This window comes from Jaculus jaculus, chromosome 13 (assembly GCF_020740685.1).
Source record: "Jaculus jaculus isolate mJacJac1 chromosome 13, mJacJac1.mat.Y.cur, whole genome shotgun sequence".
NCBI lineage: Eukaryota > Metazoa > Chordata > Mammalia > Rodentia > Dipodidae > Jaculus > Jaculus jaculus.
The window spans coordinates 50,346,406-50,359,388 of record NC_059114.1 but is presented as its reverse complement, the minus strand read 5'-3'; the positions used below and the strand labels follow the sequence as shown (position 1 = coordinate 50,359,388).

Sequence of the window (12,983 nt, the reverse complement as noted above, 5' to 3'; positions counted from 1 at the left end):
GACATTATTTTTATTCCATAATGCCTTATATATCTGGGCATGGTGGTGCACGCATTTAATCCCAGCACTTGGGAGGAAGGGGTAGAAGGATTGTCATGAGTTTGAGGCCAGCCTGAGACTATATAGTGACTTTCAGGTCAGCCTGTACTAGAGTGAGACCCTACCTCAAAAAAACAAACAAACAAAAAAAAAAATAGAATACATTCTAGCTCTGAACTTACTCTTTCAAATTTACTCAAGGGATTAAAGGAAATGAACTACAAATCCTGAGAAAATCATAAAACAGTGATCCGTGAGGGCTGGGAGATTATCCCTTTTGTTTGCCATTTAATCTCCACAGAGAAAATTATGCTGTGTGAATAATTCTGGTATCATGGAGATATGTTCTGAATTCTAGGTGACTGTAAAATACAACCTGGAATCATCCAGAATAGCAGCTCGTCTATGGGCAAGTCAGGACTTATTTCTTTGACCCCTGTGAAAAAGATCTACCAGTTTAGGGGGTGGGGTGGGGCTCTCAGGTGGTCATCCTGGTCTCCTTCCATTAGATGAATTTAGTCCTGCTCAGTGACCCCTGAGGGTGTACACTTCTAAAATAACTGTATATTTAGTGCTAACTACTAACAAAATAGAACAAGACCTAAAAGTTCACAATCTAAGGGCAAGTCCAGGTCACCGTAAAAGTTCTGCTGAGTCTATGTCATTTCAGGTCAGAAAATTAATTGTTTTGGATCCCAAGAAAAGGCTGACCACATTTCAAGCTCTCCAGCACCCATGGGTCACAGGTAAAGCAGCCAACTTTGTACACATGGATACTGCTCAAAAGAAACTCCAGGAGTTCAATGCTCGACGCAAGCTCAAGGTAAAAATCCCATGTTTTAAAATTTATGCTTTCTACTTATCTTCTTCCTTTTTTATTTATTTCCCGTGGTGCCAGGCAAAATTGTCAAGATGCTGACAAAAACCATTTGCAGTTTTATTATCCTCCAAAATTCACCATTAGTCAGGAAAATAGTTTATATGTTGAATTTAGTCATTGAATATATTGTTGCCTTTTATCTGCACAAGGCTGGACTTCTTGAATAGCATTGTTCAGGGAACTAATACTCAGAAAAATTTTCTTTTTGAATTTGTGAAAGGTGAGAAATATTTTTTGAAACTATTTCATAATATAATTTCTTAAATTATAAATGATGCAAATGATACTAACATTATTCATATATATAATATATAATTATCATATATGTTTATATGATAGAATACAAAAAGAATACAGATTAGGTGCTTCTGTATGATATAATGGTATTTAGAACTTATAGATCCCAGAGAATAGCTAGGGGTCAAAATCAGGGTTTTATTCAGTCATTTTTCACAGTCTGATAGAAGTCAAACAAACCAGAAGAGTTCTATTGTCACATTTTGAAGCACTTTGTATTAAATATCTTTGGCTCACCCCAGTATTTCTGAAGCTAATTTTGCCACATAACTCTCCTATCTCCATGACATATCTCCTAACATCCATGGATTTAGTATTCCCATGCAATAAATACTTTGAAAAAATAGTGGAAATTTTCATGCTAGTCATCTGTGGGCAAACACATCTTACACTAGTTTGCAATTATCCATATGGTTAAATATTCTGATTTGAGATGAAAGAGATCTTGTTGTTCAGCTTGAAAATAAGTTTTCTTCTAACAGACAATCTTGAAACAATATCAGCTATTTTGAAAGACTGAATACTAATTTATCAAACAGACTCTGGAACACAAAGTAGGTATTGCACCTGGACTCAGTGTTTTAAGTTTAAGTGGCACTTTTCTGTCTCCTGCAGGCAGCAGTGAAGGCTGTGGTGGCCTCTTCTCGACTGGGAAGTGCCAGCAGCAGCAGCCATAGCATCCAGGAGAGCCACAAGGCCAGCCGAGAAGCATCTCCAACCCAGGATGGCAAGGAGAACAACAAAGGTCTTCCAGAAGGAGAGAACATGCAGGAAGATGTGGCCCCGGTGGAAGCTGATGGTGAAGTGGCAGAGATGAGGAAGGGGCGGTCCGAAGAGGAGCAGGGAGACACCCGTGGAAAGGCTGATAAGGCCCCCAGGGTGGTTCCTGTGTCACAGGAGGATGGGATGAAGATGGAAGATCCAACAATAGAGAAGAATCCTGGAGAAGACCAGGAGAGCACTCTTGTGGGACTGGCTGTTCCACAGCAAGATGTGATCCTGCCCGAGTACTGAGCTGGCTTCCTATAGGTCTGGAGACCAACCCCAGCATTGTCCCTACTTTGTCCCTCAGCCAGGCAGGTGTGGAAGCATGATATGCAGCTATAGTGATTCTGTTTTTGAGGTGCAAAAACAAAACACATATATGCCAGTTGGTAATCCTAATTTCAATGCATGTGATTGCTTTATGAAAATAATAGTGTTTCCTATGGCATGTAATGGATACCTAATACTGGTGAGCTAAATTTGAAACTGCAAGTAAACACAATACTTAAAAAGATAATTCTCAGCCTCTTCTGGCACATATTTGAAGTGAGATAGCCAACTAATTTTTCTTTTCAAGCCTAGCCATCTTATATCCTCTGAATTTCTTCAAAGGCAGTAGTAATTCCTATGAACTACTGCTCACTTAAAACCAGTCAGAGTTAGAAGACACATTCCCATGGCTTTCCAAATATCTTCATCATTATTGGGTTCAAGTGTTTAAAAGGGATGGCTATACATGATAGTCATACACTGTGTGGAAAAAAAAAATCTATTTATAATGCTAAGAGATTGAAGCATCTTAAAAGGGCCATGAATCCATACTGCCCTTAAGCTTATGTGAATGTCTTATTTTATTCTTACTTATATGAACTATATAGTAATAATAATCAAAATGTTCTAACATAAGATTCTACCATTTTACAATTCTAAGAAGATTATTTTTAAACTGATTCTGAGTTCATTTCCTTCACCTGTTGTCCAATAAGACACCCCCTCCGGATTAATAAGACAGGTGAAAATAAAGAAATTTAGAAGAGAAAAGGAGATAAAATTGGGACTTAGACAAAATCTGATACTTTTAATTTCCCTATTTGTAAACACATACAATCTTGTTGATAAGACAAATGTTACAAAAATACCCTATAATTAACAAGTTTCAATTTTTCAGAAAAGTTCATTATACATATTAATGTAAAAATGTCTGAATATATTTCATTATCAGGTAATTCATTGATTTTATTAGAACAAGGAAACAATTTACACAAAGTACTCTCCTTTAGTTGATGGTTATGTTGACATACTGTTCATGACCTTCAAGGTAATTATGAAAACTTGTATATTTTTTCTCATACTTGGAATGGAAGGGTCCATATTTTGCAATAGTTTTAAACTTATCCTGTCAAGAAATTTAGCTGTAAATTTTTATTTGCCTTACAAAACAAGAAAAATGCTGTTTTAAAATCAAATTCTAAGGAGCAAAAGCATAGACCTACTGTTTTAGTATGGTTTTCCCAGAAGACTTTTACTTTTGCTTTCTTAGGAACAGTGTTCTCCTATAAAAACTACACTAAATTCAAGTATCTCAAATTTCTAGTTTGAATGAAAATGATCATCTTACCAAAACAATTATCACAGTTTTAGTGTGTTTTCTTAATTTTTAAATAAAACTATTACTTTCAAAATCCAAAATGGAGATAATAAAAATAACCAGCACAGAAAATTTTTCATTAAGTAATGAAATCTTAATTTCTTTTGACTCTTCCACAAAACTGTTACATTGGAAAATGAAATTAAATCTTAGGCATCTCAAGGCTATTCGAGTCTTCAATATTTCAAGCACAAATCTATTAGAGTTCTCATGAGCAGAAAACAATGTGGTGCTTCTAGTATTCAATAGTCTGAGGACCTGACAGGTAGTTAGCATGGAGTGAAAGGCCCTAAAGGAGTATATCATTTGTGCCCACATGATTGTTTTTGGCTTTAGTCTATTTTAGTTAGTAGTATTTGTGCTCTTTTAATTATTCCTTTTCAAAATTTTGAGTATTATAAAGGGCTCACTATTTTTAACCTTTAAGAATGCTTTCTTCATTAATATTTCCACTTAAGAACAAGATTGGTGTAATTCTGGTGTGATTTTCCCCATAAGACTTAACTGACACATGATAAGTGTCTCTTATACTAGAAGAGCAAAGAAGACAAAGAGGTCTTATTAGAAAGTGATAAGATGAGCACATATCACTCCAGCCCATCCCCCTTTATCCTACAGGCAGATATTATTTTACTCCAGTAAGAGCAGGTTGCACTGGTTGGCCCTATGGACTACAGGAAGAGCAGGACAAACGCTAAGGCAGGAATGCACTTTAGAATTTGCCCACTTAAGGGACGGCATGTGACAACTCCTTGGAGATACTCAAAAGTGCATTACCTAAATGTCATTAGGAATTTTAACTTTTGACTTGTATGTTAAATATTAAGCATTGTTAGGGCATATATAATGACTAAGTCTTTCAGTGGGAAATAAGTCAAATATTCACAAAAATGCTCACTATAGACAAATTATTTATATTTCATAGAAACACAACTTAACTAATGATGTTGCCATTTTTAAAAGAATAGCCAATATTTACATTGCTTACTAAAATGAAATATATTACCTTTCTCAAAGATTGCTTAGCTAAAGGAGGACAAATAGTCTTAATTGGAAATAACTCTATATAACGTTACACTTAAGAGACAGTGTAGTCACAGAGCAAAAGAATTTTTAAAATTTTAGCAAAATAAATACATTTTGTATTTTGGAGCAGACAATTACCAAATTATATTATTAGCTTTTATTTTGAGACGTTCAGATGCATAGCATAAACCAGGTCCTCTTACCATGACAGATAACCTGGAAATACCCCATGCAAAAAAAAAACTAATTATAATCCCAGTGGTTTTCTCAAACTAATAAGACCTCATTTGTACCAAAGACATATAAAAAAAGGTAGAAGTTAGAATAGGCTGGTTGTAGAAGTCTAGAACAAGTGCTGTCTAACGTAAGTATAACACAACATGCATAGCATGCAATTTTATTTTTTATTTTTTATTTTGGTTTTTCAAGGTAGGGTCTCACTCTAGCCCAGGCTGACCTAGAATTCACTATGTGGTCTCAGGCATGCAATTTTTTTGAGACAGGGTTTTGTAATGTATCTCAGCAGGCCTTCCATTTACCATGTATCCCAGACTGGCCTTGAACTCATAGTCTCATAGTGATCCTCCTTCCTCAGCCTTCTGAGTGCTAGGATTACAAGAATGTACCACTATACCCAACCAGATATGTGATTTAGTTTTTTCTATTATCCACATAAAGAAAAACATGAAATTAATAACAGTATATTTTAATCCAATAAATCTAAATTATATCAATATTAAAATTAATGAGATGTTTTGAATTATTTTTATACTGCTTCTTAAATGGACAGTGCACACACTTTTAATACATACAGTAGCCAATAACAACCTGTAAATGGCCACTGTGTTAGACAGCTCTTGGTCTAGAGTACTTTTTACTTTAAGCAAAATGACATTTGAATTTCTGTGCTTAAATTTGAGCTGCCTCAGTTTCCCACATTGGTAATCTGTTGAGAGGTTAAGATGAAGATGCTTCACAAATGTTACAGACATAAATAAGTAACATTATTGGTTACTCCTGATTATTATGCCTCAGAATAGCATTTTCCAGTATGACTTCAAAGGGCAAGAGTTTCCTGAGCATTGCTGAATTGTGTTCTTGCCAGAGTCCCTCAGGCCCTGTAAACCTGACCACATTCTAGTCTCCTGAATACTGCCAGAGAGCCAACAATATTCTCACCAAAACCTACTTTGGGCACACCATGGGGCCCACTGAGCAGACTACCCAATAGCAGTTTGACAGTCCTGCAATAAGCTGGACACCACCCTTATTTTGAAGGTGATCTTTCTCTATGTAAACTGATAGAACCAAATGAATTTGCACGATGGGCTTTGTATTAAGATGGTAACAATGTGCCAGTTATCCCCAAAGTGGGACTATGAACATAAAGTAGATTTCCTTAGAAGGGCTTAATCAACACTGCCATTACACATAGATTTTTTGAAACAAAAATACTTTTGGAATCTTTTTACATACTGATTTTAGAATAATTGTCAATGTTCTATAGTCACTTGTAGTGGCAGACAGAAAGAAAGGAGCAGCTTGCCTTTTACTGTGACCTCAATTACACACTATTTCGATTTAGACTGTTTAGCAGGTCCTAGTTACAGTTATATAAGCAAGGTAACTCATAGAGTGTTGCCTACAGGCTGATGATTTAGACAGCCATTTTGCTTCGTGATTCAGCTTTTATTGCAACAGCAGCAGCTGGTTGCACTTCAGGTGGGAAAAAGCAAAGGCAGTTCCAGAAGCGGCCAAAGATAAATCTGTAAACCATTCCTCCTGCTTTAGGATCGTTCTTGCAATGCCAAACGAAGACTGGAGGTCATCGAAGTGAATTACTACTAGTTTCTTCATAATGAAGGTTGACAACATACACAATTGACAAATATTCACAGGCCACCAATTAGACCATTACAGTGCCATTACGTAATCTAGTTGTCATGGCAGAGTGTTCAGCCTGGTTATCTAGGTTTACTTGAGATAGCACAAAATTTCCAGACATTCACTTATATAATGAGATTTGTAATATCCTTGTAATTACTGCCTATTAGGTCATAATCCAATTTCCTGAATGCTCATCACTGATTTTTTCCAGATCAGGGTCATTGCTGACATTTGAGCATTTTCTGATTGGACACTGCTTTCTGATTAGACATGTGTCTGCAGTGTTCTCATTTTTTAAAAATTTATGCACATGTAACTTCAATATTATGTTTATAATCATACAAAAATGTACATAATAATTTTCTATTTAAAAACTTCAAGTCATTTTACTTCCTTGTAAAAGGCTGACTCTCTAGTTCTTTGAAATTATAGAAATGAAGGGAGGACAGAGGGAGGGCAGCAGAGAGACAGACAGACAGACGCATCCTGAATATATATTAACTACACACTTCAATGAAAACGAATTTCAACATTTCCTCTTTCTATACTTTGACCCATTAAGGGCATTAGTCTTTGTGGATATTACCCAAAGTCAAATAATGTAATCTTAGTTCAAACATTTTATGCTTATCTTGGAGAATAATAACAAACTGAATTAGTTTATGTTTCCTTAAAATCAAATTTTCTTATGTGTTTTTTGATGTACTCAAGAAGGCTTGGATGTCTGATCTTAGCACATTATTCATACAAATAGCTGTTCTTGCACACTTTGAAGATGGACCTGAAAATCTCATAAAAACAGAATATTTATAGCCAATCTGATCTTTGCTTTGATTCATTGTGTTAAAATGACAGATATTTAATATTAAGTAAGATTGAATAATCTTCACGTTCCATCAAAAAGATTATTTCAACCTACTCATATACAATAGACTTTGTATTAGATTTTTTTTTTGAAAGCTGTTTTTCTGACACTCTCTCCCAACTTGGACAGTTGTGAATGATAAAAATCTACTAGGTACATGTTTTCTTTGTCCTTTACTTTATAAATGGAAAAGTCTATTTTGTAAAGGGAACAATTAAGTATGGCCACATATTAAAAACTATCATTTTATAAGTGTGCTTCCTTTTAACCTAACCTATTTTGAATGCCTGTAATGTGGCTAATATACAGTTGCATCAATTACAAAATTAATGATTACTTTTTTCTTTATATGACATTCCTAGTTTCAGGAATATTTGGTATGGTCATGTTCTAACATTGTATGTTATAACATTTCCATTTGTTAAGTACTTAGGTCAAAATGACAAAATAGTTCTTTATTCTACTATGTCCAATAGATGTTGCTGTTTGCCTTGAAATGTCTAAGTGTCCTGTGAGTTCAGTGAGTGATAACAGCTGACTTGAAGTATAAGAAATTCTCTATGCCCAAACAATAAAGGAATAGACAATAGGGGCTGTCAATTAAAGAGTGGGTAATGCTAATATGCTACTATTCTTACTTGTTTGGATGCCTGTCATTTTACTTTTGGTTTTTGAGATATACATATAAAATTAATCTGCATTTATCAAAATGACTTCTACATAATTCCCAGAGGATCTAAATTTAAATCTTCAAAGAATAGTTTTTAGGGACCAAATTATAGTTGACAGGACAAATCTTCCAAAGTCCATTTTTATTGAAACACTATAGGACTTATTTTCTTGCATATCGTTTGAGGCTGTTGTCAAGCTACCAGAACAAGATAAGCATTTTCAATAGAGTCCACATGAATCACAACACCTGAAGTATTTATCTGACCCTTGAGAGAGAGACTTTGTTGTATATTGTACCTCATGCTTTTATCCTCTGGGAATTCATATTCCTAGACTGCCAAGGTTTTCCCTTAGCTTACAGTCCTTACTCTTACTAGCTTCTTAGGAAGTTAGGTTGAGTTTCATGTTACAAATAGTCTCACAGCAACTGTGTAGGAAGCAGAAATTAAAAGTGAAATTTCCAGGGTAAAGAGATGGCTTGGTGGCTAAGGCACTTGCCTATGAAACCTAAGGACCCATGTTTGACTTTCCAGATCCCACATAAGCCAGACACAGAAAGGTAATACAAGTACACAAGTTTTCACATGCATACTAGGTGGTACACGCGTCTGGAGTTTGATTACAATGGCTGGAGGTCCTGGCGCACAAGTTCTCTTGCTTGCTCACACACATTTTAAAGGAAAAAAGCAAGGCCATTCTGTTGGGCTTGCCTCCAAAAAACAAACAAACAAAAAAGTAAAATTTCCCTGCAGAACCAAAATATGTAAAATTGCATCGTTCTTGAAAAAGAAAATTAGAGTGTGAGCTGAGTCAGTTACGAGTGGGAGCTCAGTTTTTGGTTCTTTGAGCATGTTTTAGGAATTTTGTATTTAGAAGCATATCAACGAAATGAAATTCATATACATCACAAACATTTGTTCGCATTCGAGTCAGTCTGAAGCACTGTCGGCTAAAAGTTGAGAGCTCTTTTGTTCTGAGTCTCTCAGAACGCTGAAGTAATTCATAGCAACTGGATTTTCATGAACTTCGAGGACTCGGTGTGTTGTATCGTGTGGCATTCTTTGACAGTGACAACAGCTTGCTCATTCAGGGAACATACAAATGGATTACTCGATCAAGTAAGAAAACTATTTTCCAATGCTCATGCTTTTTTCAGCATTCTATATTTCATTTCTTTGAAAAGGCTTCGAGTAAATGCTGTACTTTTCCTACAACTATAGAAATCCAAGAAAGGCCCCATAATATATTTCTGCACAGAGAAATTACTCACTTAAAAATACCTGCCTGAAGGTCTTTTTATACTTGAAGGGAAGCAGGTGACCCAGATATTGAGAGAGATTTAGGCATTTATGACTGTGTTTCAGTTTGACTTTCAATGTCTGTAGCCAAAAGGTTATAAATAAGATGTTGAGCAGAAACCCACTATCTGCCTATCATTAGGAATATCTAAACTTATGCATAAATATACATTCTTTGGAAAAAAAAATGTTGCAGCAATCAATACTATAGTCACGGGGATATGTCCCAGAATTCATGAGCAAAAGGTGTGAGTCATCTGCCAGGTCCTCTGGCTAGCTCGTGTAGGAGACAGACCTTAATGGAAGGAAAGGCCGCACTAAATACACACTAGGCCTCGCATTCCTACTTCCTTACCTCCTGAGCTGCTCAGAGTTTGAAGGTAGTTATTGACAGGCTTAAATGTCTTAGAAATGAATAGACCCAAATCAATGGTTCATTTTCTTCCTGGAAATGAAACCCCACAGTTTTAGAGGGTGTTTGGCCTATATGGAAGCATACTTTACAGACATGATTCACTAATGTGAAAGCCTCCCAGAAACAGACCATTCCAGGAACCCTTTTTCCCAGTCAACTTTCCCTGAGAGACCTATCACATGTAGTGGAGGAGACAGAGATGAGCAAAACCCAATGTTACGCTCCATGACTGGGCATTTAATTAGACAAGGCAAGTGTATCTATCTACACAACCTGTGCTAAATCATGGCAGATGGTAAGCCCTCTAGGGATAGAAAGCGGGAAATGCTGCCTTTTGTCATAAATGAGCAAGGAGGGCAGGAGAGATAGCTTAGCGGCTAGGGCACTTGCCTGCAAAGCTTAAGAACGCTGGTTCCAATCTCCTGGTGGGTCCCACATAGTAGTAGCTGGACGCGTGATGCAAGCATGCAATGTCGCACATGCCCACAAGGAGGCGCACACATCTGGAGTTCATTCACAGCAGGTGAAAGACCCTTGCAGCATCTAACCCCCCCCCTCTTTCATATTCTTTCTCTCTCTCAAAACTCAAACAATAAAAAATCCTATTTAAAAAAAAAAAAACGAGCAAGGAAAGCTTCGTGTGAAAACAGCTAATCAGGATGGGCCAAATCTTTGCAGAAAGGGAGGAAGCCGCACGTCTGGGTGAGGATTGGCTGAGCCTAGGCAGAGATAAGAAAGGATGGGCAAAGTGGAAAAGGAGCCATACTCGATGGGAAGGAGGTGTTGCTGTGCGTCAGTCTTGGATCTGTGCAGAATTAGACGAGGTAGGCTCTCTGCTCTCTGGATGAACACAGGTGCAGCCTTGCCTCGGCACACGTAGCTCCGCACATTTGGCTGGTCTAGTGCACATCTAAGCAGAATGAAAACCATCGAACATATTGAAGACTTTTTTTGCAAGTCAACAGTATAAACATAGCCTCTGCCACTAAAAATTTAATTTAATTTAATTTAAAAAACCTGTATTGGCCAGATCTCCACTGAAGAAGAGTACGCTATCAATGTGCTTATCTGAGTTAAGCTTACAAAACTCCAGTCTATGTGACTAAGAAACCACTTACTAATGGGTGGCTAGTGGAGGCCCAAATCAAAGGTTCCATTGTTATTTTGCATGACTTGAAATGACTTCTACAGGACTGAAGACAGAATGCTGCCTGAACGTTTAGAAGGAAAGAATTTGTAAAGCTAAGTCAACAAATGACAAAAAAAAAATTTTTTTTTGAAGGTTAGAACTCCTTTCCCCAAACATTAAGATCGTCCTGTCAAGTTCTTTCTCTCTTACCAGTCTTCTGTCCAGTTTATATACCCCTCTGTAAACTGCTTTTTATATCACTCATTGCAGACACACTTTTTCCATCCACCTTCAAGAAATTTGTTTTTTATAAGTATCACACACTAACCGATTACAACAATATAACTCCAATAATTTTTTTAAATCTTTACTGCCAAATAGAATTTTTTAAAGTATTTTATTTATTTATTTATTTATTTGACAGAGAAAGAAAACTGGCACGCCAGGGCCTCCAGACACTGCAAATGAACTCCAGATGTGTGTGCCCCTTGTGCATCTGGCTAATGTGGGTCCTGGGGAATCGAACCTGGGTCCTTTGGCTTAACTGCTAAGCCATCCCTGTAGCCCCCAAGTAGAATTTGACTTCAGGGTGAATACTTGTGTCTTGAAACCTTGCTTATTTATGGCAATTTCTATGATTAGTGAATAGCTACATTATTCCAGGGTACGTGAAATAAGGAGAGAGAGGGACAAAGATTGACTCTCATCTGAGTAGTAGAAAGGAATTCACAAACATTGAGAAAGGAAAACTTCCTATGAAGGGTTTTCAGGCTTACATGGCATTATCTGTGAAGTCATTTTTAGTCTTTTCTAGATGTAAAATTTGTACTTGTGGGTTGTTGAAAACTTTCAAGACTCAAGGAACATAAGCAGCTCCAGTAGCGGCACAAGGACTAGAGGAATGGAAGACCATCACGTGCAGAAAATCTAGAGTTCTAGTAGCTTAGACATCAGTCCCAAACAAGAGCTTGTAAGACTTGGAGGACAAAGTATAAATAGGTTAGTTTGCATAATTGAGAATACAGATGTCTTTCCCAGCTTCCAATTTAAAAGTACTGAAAAATAGTTGTGAGCATTTCATTTTAAAACTTGTCAACATGGTGCTATTGATACAAAGATACATTACAATATTTTTAGCTAAATATATGTCAGGCTTAACCATAAATGTAAATACAGAAACTTTGTAGCAAATTCATCAAAATCATGCCCATTTCCTAATGGATGAGCTACCATATTCTTCAATGGTGGAGTGACCTAAGACTTCTTACTTTCTTTGAAGGGAACACAACAGTCACTGGCTTTCAGCTGTCAAAAACCAAGAACATTTTAGAGCTCACTGTGGCTTCTTCTTGCATGCAGCTTGGACAATTTGATAATTAAATGTGCTCATTTGGCAATGCTGGGTTGGGCATGTTTGCCATGAACTTGAACAAATAATATGTGAAATGAGCAAAAGTGAATGTTGGTAGACTGATGGTAGAAACTGACTTTAGTGAGGGCCAGTGTTACTTTGTGTAAGTTCCACAGACTGTCAGAAAATGCCAAAAGAAGCCAAAACTGCAATCGGAAATCTGTAAAGCAATTTGCATGTACAGTATGATAATAAATCATGTAAGAACCCACCAAAACTTTGCATTCTGTGATTTGAAATATTACTATGACTCAAGGAACACACAGTGGACATTTCCCTTACATCTTAAATATGTAGTTGGATCATTCTTTGAGTGTTTTTCCTATTTAGATAAAATTATGCTTTGAGTACCATAGTATTTGTCACACTGCAATCCAAAAATACTTATTTTCTATAGGGTAGAAAGGTAAAACCATTAAAGTTAGGAGATATTAATAACTACTTAATCCAACTCATCCATTATATTTGGAGAATTGTCAGACCTATAAAGTTAATGATTTATGTAAGCTCATGGAGGCCGAGAAAGGAAGCCAGAGTACTCACTACTTAGTCCTAGTTTCTTACCACAAGAGAGTTAATCCACTCAACACAATAGCAGAAATTCATAAAAAATCTACTCATTATAAAAAAATTAAAAATATAGAAAAGTAG

The 12,983-nt window shown here is 36.4% G+C and overlaps 1 protein-coding gene across 1 annotated transcript in view; it reads left to right on the top strand.

Annotated features, from left to right (window-relative positions):
* Positions 1–12,549, top strand: part of Camk4 (calcium/calmodulin dependent protein kinase IV) — a 265,408-nt gene extending 252,859 nt beyond the window's left edge. The window contains exons 10-11 of the mRNA XM_045131967.1: positions 710–862; positions 1,832–12,549. Coding sequence (XP_044987902.1) covers positions 710–862; positions 1,832–2,230 — 552 coding nt within the window. The 3' untranslated portion in view covers positions 2,231–12,549. The remainder of the gene's footprint in view (positions 1–709; positions 863–1,831) is intronic.
* Positions 12,550–12,983: the final 434 nt, after the last annotated feature.